The sequence below is a fragment of the Schistocerca cancellata genome, chromosome 6 (assembly GCF_023864275.1).
Source record: "Schistocerca cancellata isolate TAMUIC-IGC-003103 chromosome 6, iqSchCanc2.1, whole genome shotgun sequence".
Taxonomy (NCBI): Eukaryota; Metazoa; Arthropoda; class Insecta; order Orthoptera; family Acrididae; genus Schistocerca; species Schistocerca cancellata.
Window position 1 is genome coordinate 682,619,799 of NC_064631.1, and position 13,796 is coordinate 682,633,594.

The following is a 13,796-nucleotide window of genomic DNA, read 5'->3' on the forward strand; positions in this document are numbered from 1 at the left end:
TGTACAGGTACAGCTGCCCATGCAGCCTCAGCACGATACCACAGTTCATCAAGAGTAGTGACTGGCGTATTGTGACGAGCCAGTTGCTCCGTCACCATTGACCAGACGTTTTCAGTTGGTGAGAGATCTGGAGAATGTGCTGGCCAGGGCAGCAGTCGAACATTTTCTGTATCCAGAAAGACCTGTAAGGGACCCGCAACATGCGGTCGTGCATTATCCTGCTGAAATGTAGGGTTTCGCAGGGATCGAATGAAGGGTAGAGCTACGGATCGTAACACATCCCAGATGTAATTTCCACTGTTCAAAGTGCCGTCAGTGCGAACAAGAGGTGACCGAGACGTCTAACCAATGGCACCCTATACCATCACGCCGGGTCAAACGCCAGTATGGCGATGGGCGAATACACGTTTCCAATGTGCGTTCACCGCATGTCACCAAAGACGGATGTGACCATCATGATGCTGTAAACGATTCATCCGAAAAAATCACGTTTGGCCATTCGTGCACCCAGGTTCATCGTTGAGTACACCATCGCAGGCGCTCTTGTCCTGTGATGCAGCGTCAAGGGTAACCGCTGCCATGGTCTCCGAGCTGATAGTCCATGCTGCTGCAAATGTCGTCGAACTGTTCGTTCAGATGTTTGTTTTATTGCAAACGTCCCCATGTGTTGACTCAGGGATCGAGACGTGGCGGCTCGATCCGTTACAGCCATGCTGATAAGATGCCTGTCATCTCGACTGCTAGTGATACGAGGCCGTTGGGATCCAGCACGGCGTTACGTATTACCCTCCTGAACCCAGCGATTCCATATTCTGCTAACAGTCATTGCATCTCGACCAACGCGAGCAGCAATGTCGCGATACGATAAACCGTAATCACGATAGGCTACAATCCGACCTTTATCAAAGTTGGAAACGTGATGGTACGCATTTCTCCTCCTTACACGAGGCATCACAACAACGTTTCACCAGGCAACGCCGGTCAACTGCTGTTTGTGTATGAGAAATCGGTTGGAAACTTTCATGTCAGCACGTTGTAGGTGTCGCCACCGACGCCAACCTCGTGTGAATGCTCTGAAGAGCTAATCATTTGCATATCACAGCATCATCTTCCTGTCGGTTAAATTCCGCGTCTGTAGCACGTCATCTTCGTGGTGTAGCAATTTTAATGGCCAGTAGTGTAGTTTGTCTGCTGAGCTGAGCGAGCGAGGGCAGGCCTACTCTCGCGACGTACGCGACGCGGCCTGTCTTTCTCGTAGGTCTCGGCTGTGGCATGCGTGACACAGCACCACCACCTAAAGAGAAGGCCGCTCTTGTGACGTCACGCAAAGCGGGCCAGGGTTGGATTGGCGCTGCGGTTAAAGAATCGAGACGCACGGCCTGCAAATCTTTGTCAAACGGTTTTACAGAACCTATTCCGTAAAAAATAATTAATTTCTGAAATACTTTTAGCTTTATATGGCAGCTTCATGATGAAGTGCCAATCATTTCGGTAATGGTCATAACTATTGTGGTATTTCACAGTTGAGTATCAAATTTGAGAACGTTGCCATCGAAAATAGAGGTCGCTATGAATTTGTGTTTGATGCATATTACACATTCTATTGCTGAGTATGAAATACAGATGAGGTTTTGAAATTTTCATAAAACTTTGGATCAATATCTGCTTCCAATCTCGAAAAAATTGAGCACCTGCAGCAACTTCACTTCCGATCGCAACGCGCGGGAATGAAATATTCATAACGCCTGTCATATCTCGTAAACCGCAGGAGATAACGAAACGAGATCTTGGCAAATGATACCACGCAAAGAGGAGAGTACTTCGCCGAATGGTTAAAATAAGTAACTTTATCAATCGCGATATAGCAGAAACTATAGTTTATAATTCTTTTTTACAGATAATGTAATTGCATAAGACTTATCAATAGCCAGTGAAAACGTACTAGTTCGGGATGTAAGTAATATTGCGATATACATGATAAAACAAGGTACATTTGTGAAAAATGCACTGTGATAAAGTACATTCTTTCTGGACGAGACAACTATTATTTACACTCACTTGAAAAATTCTGCACTGATACAGTGTATAATATTAAATTCCTCTGCCTTCAGTATCCTAAATAAATATTGTGTAGCTGTTTATAGAGCTCCCTCAGGAAAGCTGAGTACATTCCCCAAGCAAACAATCACTTTTAACTCACCTCACAAAAAACAATTATGCGTTGTTATTGTAATGTAAATTTTCTTTCCCGTAAAAATATGGCAGATTTTGAGCATAAGTCAACAGTGAAAATCTACAAACCTTCAGCAGACATTTGCAGCAGTTGAAATGAGACAATGTGTCAAACTAAAAACGTCAATAATAAATTTAACCTATTTCTAGATTAATTTGTTCCATTGTTTGACACATCTAAAAATAACACAGATATGCTTCATACAGAGAGATCGCTTTTTAAACATGAAAACAGCAGTTTCAACATTCGTTAGCACTCATGCTAACTAATGCGAGAGTGAAAACCAACACCCACTCACAAATAGAGAATAAAACGTATCGGTAATGCATAACAAAATACGAACTGCAGAGAAATTTAAACACGAATAAAAAGTAAACGAGCCACAAATTTATATTTCGTTTTCAAAATCAAAATAAAGCCACTTGATAACGAATACTAGGCCTACTTACTGCGAACTTTTGCTCACAATTTTAGTCAAATGTATCCAAAATGCAAGATATTCCACCAGAAAAAATAACAATTGTGCTAGGTATATAGTTTTTACATACCTTCGTGTGCTCAGTGGGTTGGAAATTGGCCCGATGAATCGCTGAAAGACATTTTCAACGCAGATTCGCATCTTTCGGAAAGGAAAACAACATTACTTTCGGTCGAGTTCCGTAATTCACACGACACCTTGGCACACAGCACTTGTAAACCATGTTCACAGTAACTTCACTACACGCAAACACTGTAATCGCTAGTTTTAAGCACGAATATAGCACTCGATCCAACAAACGTGTAGATAAACAAACGCTTCGAAACACAACATGATGGCCCGCTTGGAGTGACGTCACGACCTGCTATGAATTTCGCGCCGCGGCCTTGTCTCTAGGTGGTGGTGGACACAGTCAGGACGTTGACGACAATGTGAGCTGAGGTCTACTAAGTCATCTTTAACAAGAGTGAGAGCAAGAAAGTTCCTTAGAATACTTAGGGCAGGTGATTCTGGAACGGAGAGCTGAAGTTATTGGCCTCACAGGAAGTGAATAAGGGTGCAAAAACTTAGGATTCAATCCAAGGACAACTTATTTCCTAACAGTTCAGCCTTATTCGGTGAGGTCTCTTACAGTTGCTTTATATCTTTGCAAAGTAATTAGTACAACCTACCACCCTGTATAGCTGACCTTTTCAGCAACTCCCAGTTTCCGAGTTCTTCCCTTCGCTGTCAGATATGAGCGGTTTGCTTGTAACTCATATCGACGATGCACAATTAGATACTTTAACCGCTTTGGGAGTCAAGCACGCGACAGTACTTGTTCCTCTTTATATTCTGACACACAAAAATATCAACTGTTACTCGTTGCTACGAATACACACAAACTCTACACAGCTTGTTCTTTACTAACAGGCAGAAAACTCAATATAACTATCGTGGCGGGATACTTATCAGAAACTCAGTTGTCCTCACTCGAATGTGTACAGACTTCTCGTAGTTTTTACTGCATTAGCATCAAAGTGTCACTCTATAGTGACTGCTCCTGATGAATCGGCTGTTCCACTGGCTCTAACTGCTTCTCGATAATCATTCTCTTGGCCTTCTGCACTGGCCGTTTATGTACTGGTTTTTCAGGGACTTTTGTGCGAGTTTGTCTTATAGAGATTCACCAGAAGGTCTTCTTCAAGATTCTTCCAGAACTTTTCAGAAGGTTCTCGAATATTCTGGCTGTTTGTCACCGTCTGCTAGTCGCTTTTGTACCCGAGGTTGCTGTCCTCGCTTAGCTGTTACAGCACAGCCGCTGTCAACGTCGACTGTATGCGGAGCGCTGACCCGCTTTCTGTTGTCTGCCTGACAACGCGCTTTGGCCGTTGTTTTAAATACTACTCTTAATAAAGTGTGTCTCATTCCTTCGCAGCCATTTCACTTCCTACATTATTAAAATTTGATAGCCCTGACAACAGAAATGTCTACGTAGTGCCATCATAAAAATGTGTGCTCTAACATCCCAGTATGTGCGCAACCACTGACCACACGGCGGTACCTTTATTCCGACAGAGGAAATTCTAACCAAAAGACGAAACACAAGAAAACTTAAAACGCCTCTCCTACTCAGAGGGAATATCAATTGCTAGATAGTGAAGAGGAAACTTTTGCTTTTGATAACGGAATTGAATTAAATGAAAACACGTTGTCTTTTTATACATAGCGCGTCACTGACAAACGTTAAGAAGAGTTAGTTCATTAGCTATTTACTTAGTAAGTTAGTTTCATGTTTTGTGAGTCCTGCCCACCACCCTTTACACATTACAGTAATAGAAATTTTTCTACGGAACTGAAGGAGTTGTTAAAGTGAAACTTCCACAGTCTGCTCTCTAATTTTTCTTTGTTGTCTGTCGGACGTTTTATATCAATGGATAAGCGATGAAAAATTTTTGTTGCAGCATCGTGCACCCGTTTTTGTGCTAAAGACAATCTTAGTACGAAGCAATGAATGTAATTTTTGCCTTCTGGTATTGAAATTACGTGCATCATTGTTCCTTTTGAACTGTAGTGGATTTCTTACAGCAAACTTCACAACGGAATAACTATAGTGTGAAGCAGTGGCCAGAATGCCCACCGCCTTAAACCTGATGCCTGCAGGATGATCATGGGTGAGCATCACGTATTATCCTCACAGCACATTCGTACGAAATGAATACTTTCCTTCTTAATGATGGGTTATCCCAGAAAATTAGTCCACGCGACATTATTGACTGAAAATATGCACAATGTGTCAGCTTACTAATTTGTCTCTCCCCAAGACCTGCAATGATTCTAAGTCCAAATGTGGCTGAACTAAGTGGTTTTATAAGTTCCAAAACGTGATTTCTCCAATTTAAATCCTCGTCAATATGAACACCTAAGAATTTTGAAGTTTTCACCATATTTATTATATCTTCACCATGTGTTACTCTTATCATTGGTGTAGCACCCCTAGATGTGCAGAACTGATATGTTTTTTATTTATTTATTTATTTATTTATTGAGGGTGAGACCACTCACAGAAATCCAGTTCATGATGCTTTTAGGAAATTTTGTTAACCATTTCTTCTGTTTCTGTATGTATGTTTGGACTGATTACAATACTAGTGTCTTCTGCAAAAGGAACTAATACTGCTTATTGTGTATTAGATGGAAGATCGTTTACATACACGAGGAACAATATTGACTTAAGACTGAGCCTTGGGGAACCCCATATGTGGTATCTCCCCAGTCGGAACTATATTCCCAAATTATATTGGTTGAATAACTAAGGACAGCTTCCGCATTCTTCTGGTTAGAATGACGTTATCTGTTAGTTGGCTATACCATCATTCCCATAAAACTTCAATTTACCTAGGAGAAAACAGTGTTTCACACTGTCAGGTGCCTTGGACAGGTCGCAGAAAATAGCAATCGGCTCTATTTTATTATTTAATGCTTGTAAAGTCTGTTGAGTGAACATGTAAATGGCATTCTCAGCAGAACAACCCTTCTAAAACCCAAACTCTGATTCACTGATGGTGTTATTGTTGATAAGGTTATATATTGTTCCAGAATACAACTTATCAAAAATTCTGGAAAATGATGTCAGCAGTGAAACAAGTCAGTTGTTGTTGATATCTCTTGTTGTTGGGCTTAAAGGCGCACGTCATCACCGTCATTAGTGTTCAAGCTTTGTTTATTTATTCATTTCTTTATAACATGACCCTATCTTCGTTATTCTATAAAGAATAACCTTTTAGCTTAAAATTAAATCCGTGCACTTTTGTGTTGGCGAAGTATGGCTCAATCTGCGTTACCGGTACCATCTGGTTTTGCAGCTTTCGTAAGTTGGCAACATTTTTCATGAGTTGAACACCGTTGCGCGCTAAAGTCCAGTTACAGCTGAACGTTCCTTGCCATTTGTGTTCGACAATACCGGTCGTGAACTTTCACTTTCTGACATGATACACAGTGTAGAGATGTGAATACACGCCTCATACAAATAAATTACTGGTCCCTGCACTCCAATATCACAATTCTTTTGCAAAAACCTAACGTTGTATTTACCCCAATAAAGTTACTATTACTGGAACAACTAGGAAATTTCTTCCTTAAAACACTTCACATTTTTCTATTTCAGTCACTTTTAGGTCCGTGACAATAACAATTTCGCAAGATCCTTCTGTATTATATTGTCTATAGTTGTAATTATTTCCATTCAAATACCATAATTTCCATGCACTTTTCCCTTCTCCACACCTCGAAACTAACATTACTGCAACATAATGATTTTCATTATTAACTATTTGTGTTTCTGATGTTTCTTTGGTCTCAGTTATAACTGTTGGTCCCTATTTTTTTACTAATAACCGAGTAAAAACCGAAATACCAATTAGCCATAGCAGCAATGTTAAAATTTTTCGTTTTTAAATAAGAAAGGAGTAATTTTTATTCGTAAAATTTGCATTAGTTTGAAGTAGTGCGTTATTATAAAAGATGGAAAAAGCAATCAATGTTATTTTAATAATAATACCGAGAAGATAAAGCAACAAGTGGGACACAGTGCATGGCGTTTGAGGATTCGTAGGGACTTACAGAACTTCAGTGGAGCGAAGATCCGTGCAGCATTCACATAACAGAGAATGGGTCAGATCGGGATTTTGTTGGTGTGGAGAATAGTGGAGGGGTATAATCCCCAAGTATGGCCTGTAATTAGTTTTAGTCTATTGTGAGCTGTTGTATGGTTAGTAAGTGAGGTTTCCACATTAGTTGCTGGTCAAAGGTTAGTCTAAGATATTTTAGTGTGTTAGTTAACTCGACAGGATGGTTGTAAATCGTAAAGTAAAACTCATGGAGGCGGAAGGTGCAGGTGGTTCATACTATAAATAGTGCCTGGGTTTTGGAGGGGCTCATCTTGAGGAGCCATTGGATAAGCCAGGAGGTAAACTGACTGAGGTAGATTTGAAGGGATTGTTGGGATTTAGGAGCATAGGGTAGATGGCGAGGAAAGTGGTATCATCAGTTCACTGAAGGAGGTGACTAGTGGGGGTGGCTTGGGCGTACTAGCAGTGTAGAGGAGATAAAGGAGACGAGAGAGAACAGGGCCTTGGGGCAGTCCTGCAGTGGGATGGAAGGTATGGGAATTGGTGTTGTTAATAGCGACCAAGGATGGGCGATTAGATAGGAAGGATGTGATAAGGGTGACATAATTAATTGGAAGTGCATTTGTCTGGAGTATGAGAAGGATATCACAATGCCATATGCGGCCACAGGCTTTTTACGAGGTTGAAAGAGACAAAAATAGCGGATTTACAGGAGCTGAGTTGGTGGGATAGGATGTGGGTGAGGTTCAGGAGCTGGTCATCACAGGAGAAATTGTGACAGAAGCCACACTGGTTAACGGGAAGTAGGTGGTGTTAGTTCAAGTATTGATGGATACATTTGGAGAGGCTGGATTCCAAGAGGAGATGTCAGTAGGAGGTGTGTGGGGTTTGAGGAAAAGTAGGATTTTGGATGTTTTCCATTGTTGAGAATAGTAATCTGTGGAGAGAATAGTGGTGTAAAGGGTTGCAAGAATGATGAGAAAGGAGAGGCAGCATTCTTTGGGGTGTCAATAAGTAATGCAGTCGTAACCAGTGGGAAGTGTTGCAGTTTTCGAGGAGAATTTGTTGTATGTTGCTTGCTGTAACTGGCGTATTTAATTCTGATTGTGGTGTGTTGTATAAGCACTGGAAGCTGGGAGCTAGGAGCGGGAAAGTGGTGTGGACGGTAGGGGATATGAGTAATGAAAATGTGGGTCATCAGAGATGGAGAAGCTGTCAGACAAATAGGATGCAAAATATTTAGCTTTCCCCAAGCTATCTGGTAAGGGATGGTTACTGTGGAGAAGGTTGTAGTGAGGTATGGAGTTATTGCCAGTGAGTGGAATGCTTTCCATTACTTGGAAGAGTTAATGGGGTGTCTAGAATTGAGTTTGGTGCCAGTCCCGACTTTTTTTTGTATTTAATAAATTCCTTATACATCTTTGTATTTGGCAGTGGCATGTGACTGTATCTCAGTCTGAGTCTGCAAGAAGAAGCAGTACATACGACAGGATCCTGGGAGAAATAGTAGGGCTTGAGGGGGGACGTTGGGGCGATGAGAATATATGGTCTTGGTAGGAATGTGGGTGGATACAGCATCTGCCACGGTCTGCTGCAGAAAAGGATGTGGCACAAGGGATATCGTCAGGTTGGTGGATGGACAGGGGGTGGGTTCCAGTCTTGGTTCCTGGAGCCATTCCAGTTGGTGTGGGTGTAGTCTTGGATAACTCTTGGATAGAAGCAGGGATGAGTTGCACAAGGATGAGGTTGTGTGTAGGAAATGGTGAGTAGTGCAGATAGGTGGTCTCTTCTAAGTGGATTGAGGACTTCTGAAATGGAAGATGCTAGGATGACATTGGGGTTAGTGTTGCTTACAAGATGAAAGGTGTGTGAGGTGGGAGCAATGTCACCTGAATGAAGCGGTATAATATGCATTATTGGGCAGTGGAGAATCCCCGCTGGTTAAGGCAAGTCGAGCTTTAACGTCCCTAGACTGTCAAAGTTTGGTGTGGTGTGTTAAGTACCCGAATAATTGGCCCATAGTTCATAGACAGTAATGTGAATGGGTGTAGATAATATTTTTCCAGTACTGCTGGAAGAAGTCCCACTTCAAAAAAGAAAGGACAGTTTCAACACGATGGCTGTCCAGCGCATTATTCATGGATATCTCGTGAAATTCTGAACCAGTACTAACCTGGCCGGTGGATTCGATGAGGAGTGGCCTGCACATTCACCCGATTTGAATCCTCCCGATTTTTTCCCTATGGGGAACGCTAAAAAAGAAATGTTACATGGACATACGGACAACCCCTGCAAATATGTGGCAGCGAATTATCACTGAATGTGCAAATATTACTGAAGAAACACTTAAAGACATGGGATTTTCTCTCAGAAATAGGGTTACAATGTGTATTGCAGCAAATGGGCACCATTTCGAAAATTTGCTTCAGTGAAACATGAAGATTTGTGAGAGGCAAGGGGATGCGCTTAAGACAAGCACCGCATTGGTGAGAGGCATGGGAACTCGCCAAAGATAAGCACCTCGATGGCGAGAGGCAATGGGGTTCCTCTAAAACAAGAACCAAATTAAAAAAGCATCTCGAAGGGAACAAAACATTACTACTTCCACATCGTTGTTCCTGGCTAACACTAAATACAGTTGTTACTGCATCAATTGACAAACGAACCAATGACCCGTTCCAACCACTCTCCACTTTGGTGCCATCTTTAAAGGTAATTACACCAACAAAGTGGACACCGTAATATATTTTTGGGGGAAAATCACGTTGTTTGCTACAAAACACAGGTGTCCCATTACAGAATGTAAGAATACCGCCCTTCTACCGTACTGGGATCCTAAACTGTTGGGTAATTTCCTGAGATACTATTGATCTGTGTCGTTTACAACGCCATCTATCACGCAACGATAACGTTGTTCCGTACAAAAGTTACGTATTTTTTGCTAGAGAATCCGAATCTGCTTTAAAAATTGGGAGTTCCAATTGAAGATTTTGAAGTTGACCCCCCCCCCCCTCCTATCCCCTGGGGAATGGGACAGGAAGGGGGGGGGGGGTCTGTAATCGAATGACGTATCGTTGCCTGTGCCCCTTCGAGACAAACAACTGTTATTACAACCATTTTGTAACCCGATGTATTTCCCAAAACAGTTTTAACCATCACACCCTGTATACATAATTAAGGTGATAACAGCCAGTGACCCCTTCAGTGCAGATGCATACCAAGTTCGAACTCTTACGGGAATCAGCGAGATGGAGCGAGTAATGAGGTTAATAAGGAAGGGCACTACATCAGTAGTGTGTAGCGTAAGTTGAGAAATTGAGTCTGACGAGAAGCATGCTAGAGAAGTCCTCGCAGTTGCGGTGACCACTTGTCCGGAAGGCGTAGTGGTCGACATATCTGCCTTCGTAAGCAGGAGACCTGGGTTCGAATCCCAGTCCAACACAAATTTAAAAATTGGCTTATGTTTGAAAGTACAGACACCAGATACATAAAACTGTCTTAAGTTACATCTTATGCAGTTATCTCTCCTAAAGAAGACCTCCGCAATTGCAACTTTCGAACAGGCACTAAATACATAAGCTTACAAACCCAACCGACACAAAGTTGCACTACAAATAATACATACATCTTTTTACGACCTAGTTGGTACAATACTGGCTCTCACAGATAAAAATTCTGATGGAACAACATTGCATTTAATAAATAAAGGATAATTACATCACAAAATAACAGCGATATTCAAAAAAGTATGCGCTTACATGGTTTTTAAAGCATGAAAAGTGCCACAAAATTGCTATGGTTTACGGTAACGATAACGTTAAACGAAAATGTTACGAATGAAAAAGCTAATAGCTTATGTGACTTACACAAATTTTAGTTTTGACTACAGAAAACTGCCGCGCGGGATTAGCCGAGCGGTCTAGGGCGTTGCCGGTATGGTAGCGAAGCGTGTTCGGTCAGAGAGCCGGTTGGCCTCTGTAATAAAAAAAAAAAAAAAAAACTGAGTGGAAAGATCAACAAACGAACTTTAACGGACTTCATGTGGCGTCCGCAACGACCAAACACAACGATCAACAACTAACAAAATGGAAAAAAAAGAGCGCTGCAGTCATAGACTGTGCGGCTGGTCCCGGCGGAGGTTCGAGTCCTCCTTCGGGCATGGGTGTGTGTGTTTGTCCTTAGGATAATTTAGGTTAAGTAGTGTGTAAGCTTAGGGACTGATGACCTTAGCAGTTAAGTGCCGTAAGATTTCACACACATTTGAACATTTTGAACTACAGAAAACAGCATGCCTATTTTGGCCGAGGTATTTTGGACAGGTGTTTCCCGGAAAATATGAAAGGACTGACGGTAGGTTACAGAATTTTGTAAGATTAAACAAGATTCCCGTTGTGGGCCACTACCTTTTTGGTGGTACTGGACGGCCTCCGGTGTCGGTTAATTTGATTCTGCAGTCTGCGCAGCAGCACAAAAGCGTTACCCTGTTGCAGGAGAAGAAGAGGAGGCGCTTCCCGGACAGGACCACACGCAGCCATTGGTGCAACCATATCCGCCCACGGACGGCAGGTAAGAAATTGCTCAAGACACCTACACGATCGTAACTCAGAGCAGTTCAGTTATACAGTAAAAGCTTTCAATGCGGTGTTTTATTCCCAGGAAACATATTTTTGGGCGTATATTGCAGCCTTTAGCACTTTTTTTTTTTTTTTTTTGCCCAGTTTCGTTTCGTGCTGCATTAGACATCGCCAGCTACTGTGGAAATGAGTACCGCTATCGACACTGAAATTATCCGATATTTACTGCTTCGGACTACGAATTCATACCAGTTACTATACTGCTAACAATCGTTGCTAACAACAAGAGTGGTTGTAGTTTTCAATGCGAATTTAAGTACGTATCTTCTTTGTTCACAACGATGTCTCCTGCAGCAGAAAACTGAACGTTGGGCGTAATTTATGTCAAATATCACGACTTTAGTTGGAAAATCCATATCCCATCGTGGAAAAAGAGGTTTTCCTCTGTAGTCCTGATGTATGGCATAACGGATAGATCGGCACAACTCGATCCAATAGAAAGCTTTCGCATGGCGCACCTGTTATTTCGAAGTCTCTGCACCAAGTAAGGCCTAGATATTTATCAACACGTTGAAAATATCGTTATTTATCCCTTATACAGATTCCTTACTGTGCCAGTAGCAAAATACATTTCATAGTTTTTTTGTTACGTATTGTACCCATACCATTATTAATGCAGAGCTCCATTTTCTCGAATCTAACCCTAGTTGTTAAGTGGCAGAGTATTTCATCACAGACTAATATGTTCCTGGTGAAAGTGGATCGTTAATATTTCCCACGTACCGGTACTGCTTCCATTGCTTTACCAGTCACGCAGATATTACCTCACTATTATCTTTCTGTAAGCAATTGTGGCCTCAGCCCTCGAATGGCAAGAATCCCGAAGTCATCTACATGCTTTGAGAACGTTACAGGGCACCGTAAACATTTACGACTGTCTATTGTGTGTAGGTTACAAGTATAGTTCTCAAAGAATGTATTTATAAATAGGCCTACTTTACAGAAGGTATATTAAATGGTGCTTTAGTTTGTACCAGTACTGTTCATGTGATGCTTTCATAATTTGTTAGTTTATGGAAAAGTTTAACTTTGAATGACCCATTGTCTTTTCATCTACGAAAGCAAAGTGTACAAACATTCAAAAACTTCGCAATTGTAATGTCCTATGTGTAAAATAGGTTAGCCACAATTTAATTTTGTATCATGTTTACAGTTCTTGTGGTTGGTTGTATGGGCCCTTGCTCAAAAGCCATTTCAAATGAATAAACCTTTGTTGTTTTTGACTGTGGTGCATAATTTGCTAACCAAATACATTTTAACAAGACATCACTCTCCAAAATCAAGTAGGCCTAATACTATCTTATCAAAAAGTGACACCAGGTGTAATTGCACAATGAAGTGTGTAACGTGCCACTTTTCAACAGAAATAGGTGAATTAAATCTGAATCAAAGAGACGAGAAGACTGTAGGTTTGTGCCACCAGCCAACCTCAGTGCCATTTTTAAAAAGGTTCACTACACTCACCTAGCCAAAAGGTAGGAGGTTCTCCACAGTATGATCTACTCAGCTCAAAAACAGGAGATGTACATAATTTCTCCACTCATAAAAGCTGGAAGAGCTTATGCGATTGGGATGTCATCCAGCCTTAGGAATATAATAGTGCTAAATCAAAGATAAGTGGCCCCTATGCTAGTCCTTGAAAATATAACACCACGTCTGTTTGAAAATGTTTAGAATATGATAAATGATAGATGACCTGGGAGATGGCACAAGCACCTTCATGCCTGTAGTGTGTTTCTCAAACCACAGTAACACAATTTGTGAACATTATGATGCACTGTCTTGCTTGAAGATACATGTTACATAGGGGATGCTGCAGGCGAACAGACCAATGTACACCATTGGACAGTACAGTCTTGTTTAGTTTACTGGTGAGAATTGATAGTAGACATATCTGTGCATCCATTTGATTCCAGGTAAATATGGGCTACACGAGATACAGCAACCATCTACCAGAACACTACCCTGCTGACGAGTGCATGTATCTTGTCATGTAGTTTACTCTGCTATCGGTGTGTTCCAACATGTACCAAGACCCACCAGTCCAAGCTATATTTTTTTCTGTGCATCAAGTCTCTAATGCCAGAGATCCTGCATCCAGTCTAATCATCTGTATACAGATGCCAACTGTACCACCAAAATGTGATTATCAAGCTTTGAGAACCAATATTAAATGGCCAATCTAGGAACATACTACATTCTCCTAAATACCACTCCCATAAGGACAGTGCAGACAAAAATAAACTACGTAACATGAACACAGAGGCACTCATTCTGCCTGCATCTGTACACAAATAGAAGGGAAGTAAACTTTAATACACAGTTCAGCCTGAAGCACCTTC

At 41.4% G+C, this 13,796-nt stretch overlaps 1 protein-coding gene across 1 annotated transcript in view; it reads left to right on the forward strand.

Annotated features, from left to right (window-relative positions):
* The window catches only part of LOC126088470 (protein madd-4-like), a 474,106-nt gene that overhangs the window by 136,691 nt on the left and 323,619 nt on the right, over nucleotides 1–13,796 (forward strand). The window contains exon 8 of the mRNA XM_049906612.1: nucleotides 11,311–11,386. Within this exon, the coding sequence (XP_049762569.1) occupies nucleotides 11,311–11,386 (76 nt within the window). The remainder of the gene's footprint in view (nucleotides 1–11,310; nucleotides 11,387–13,796) is intronic.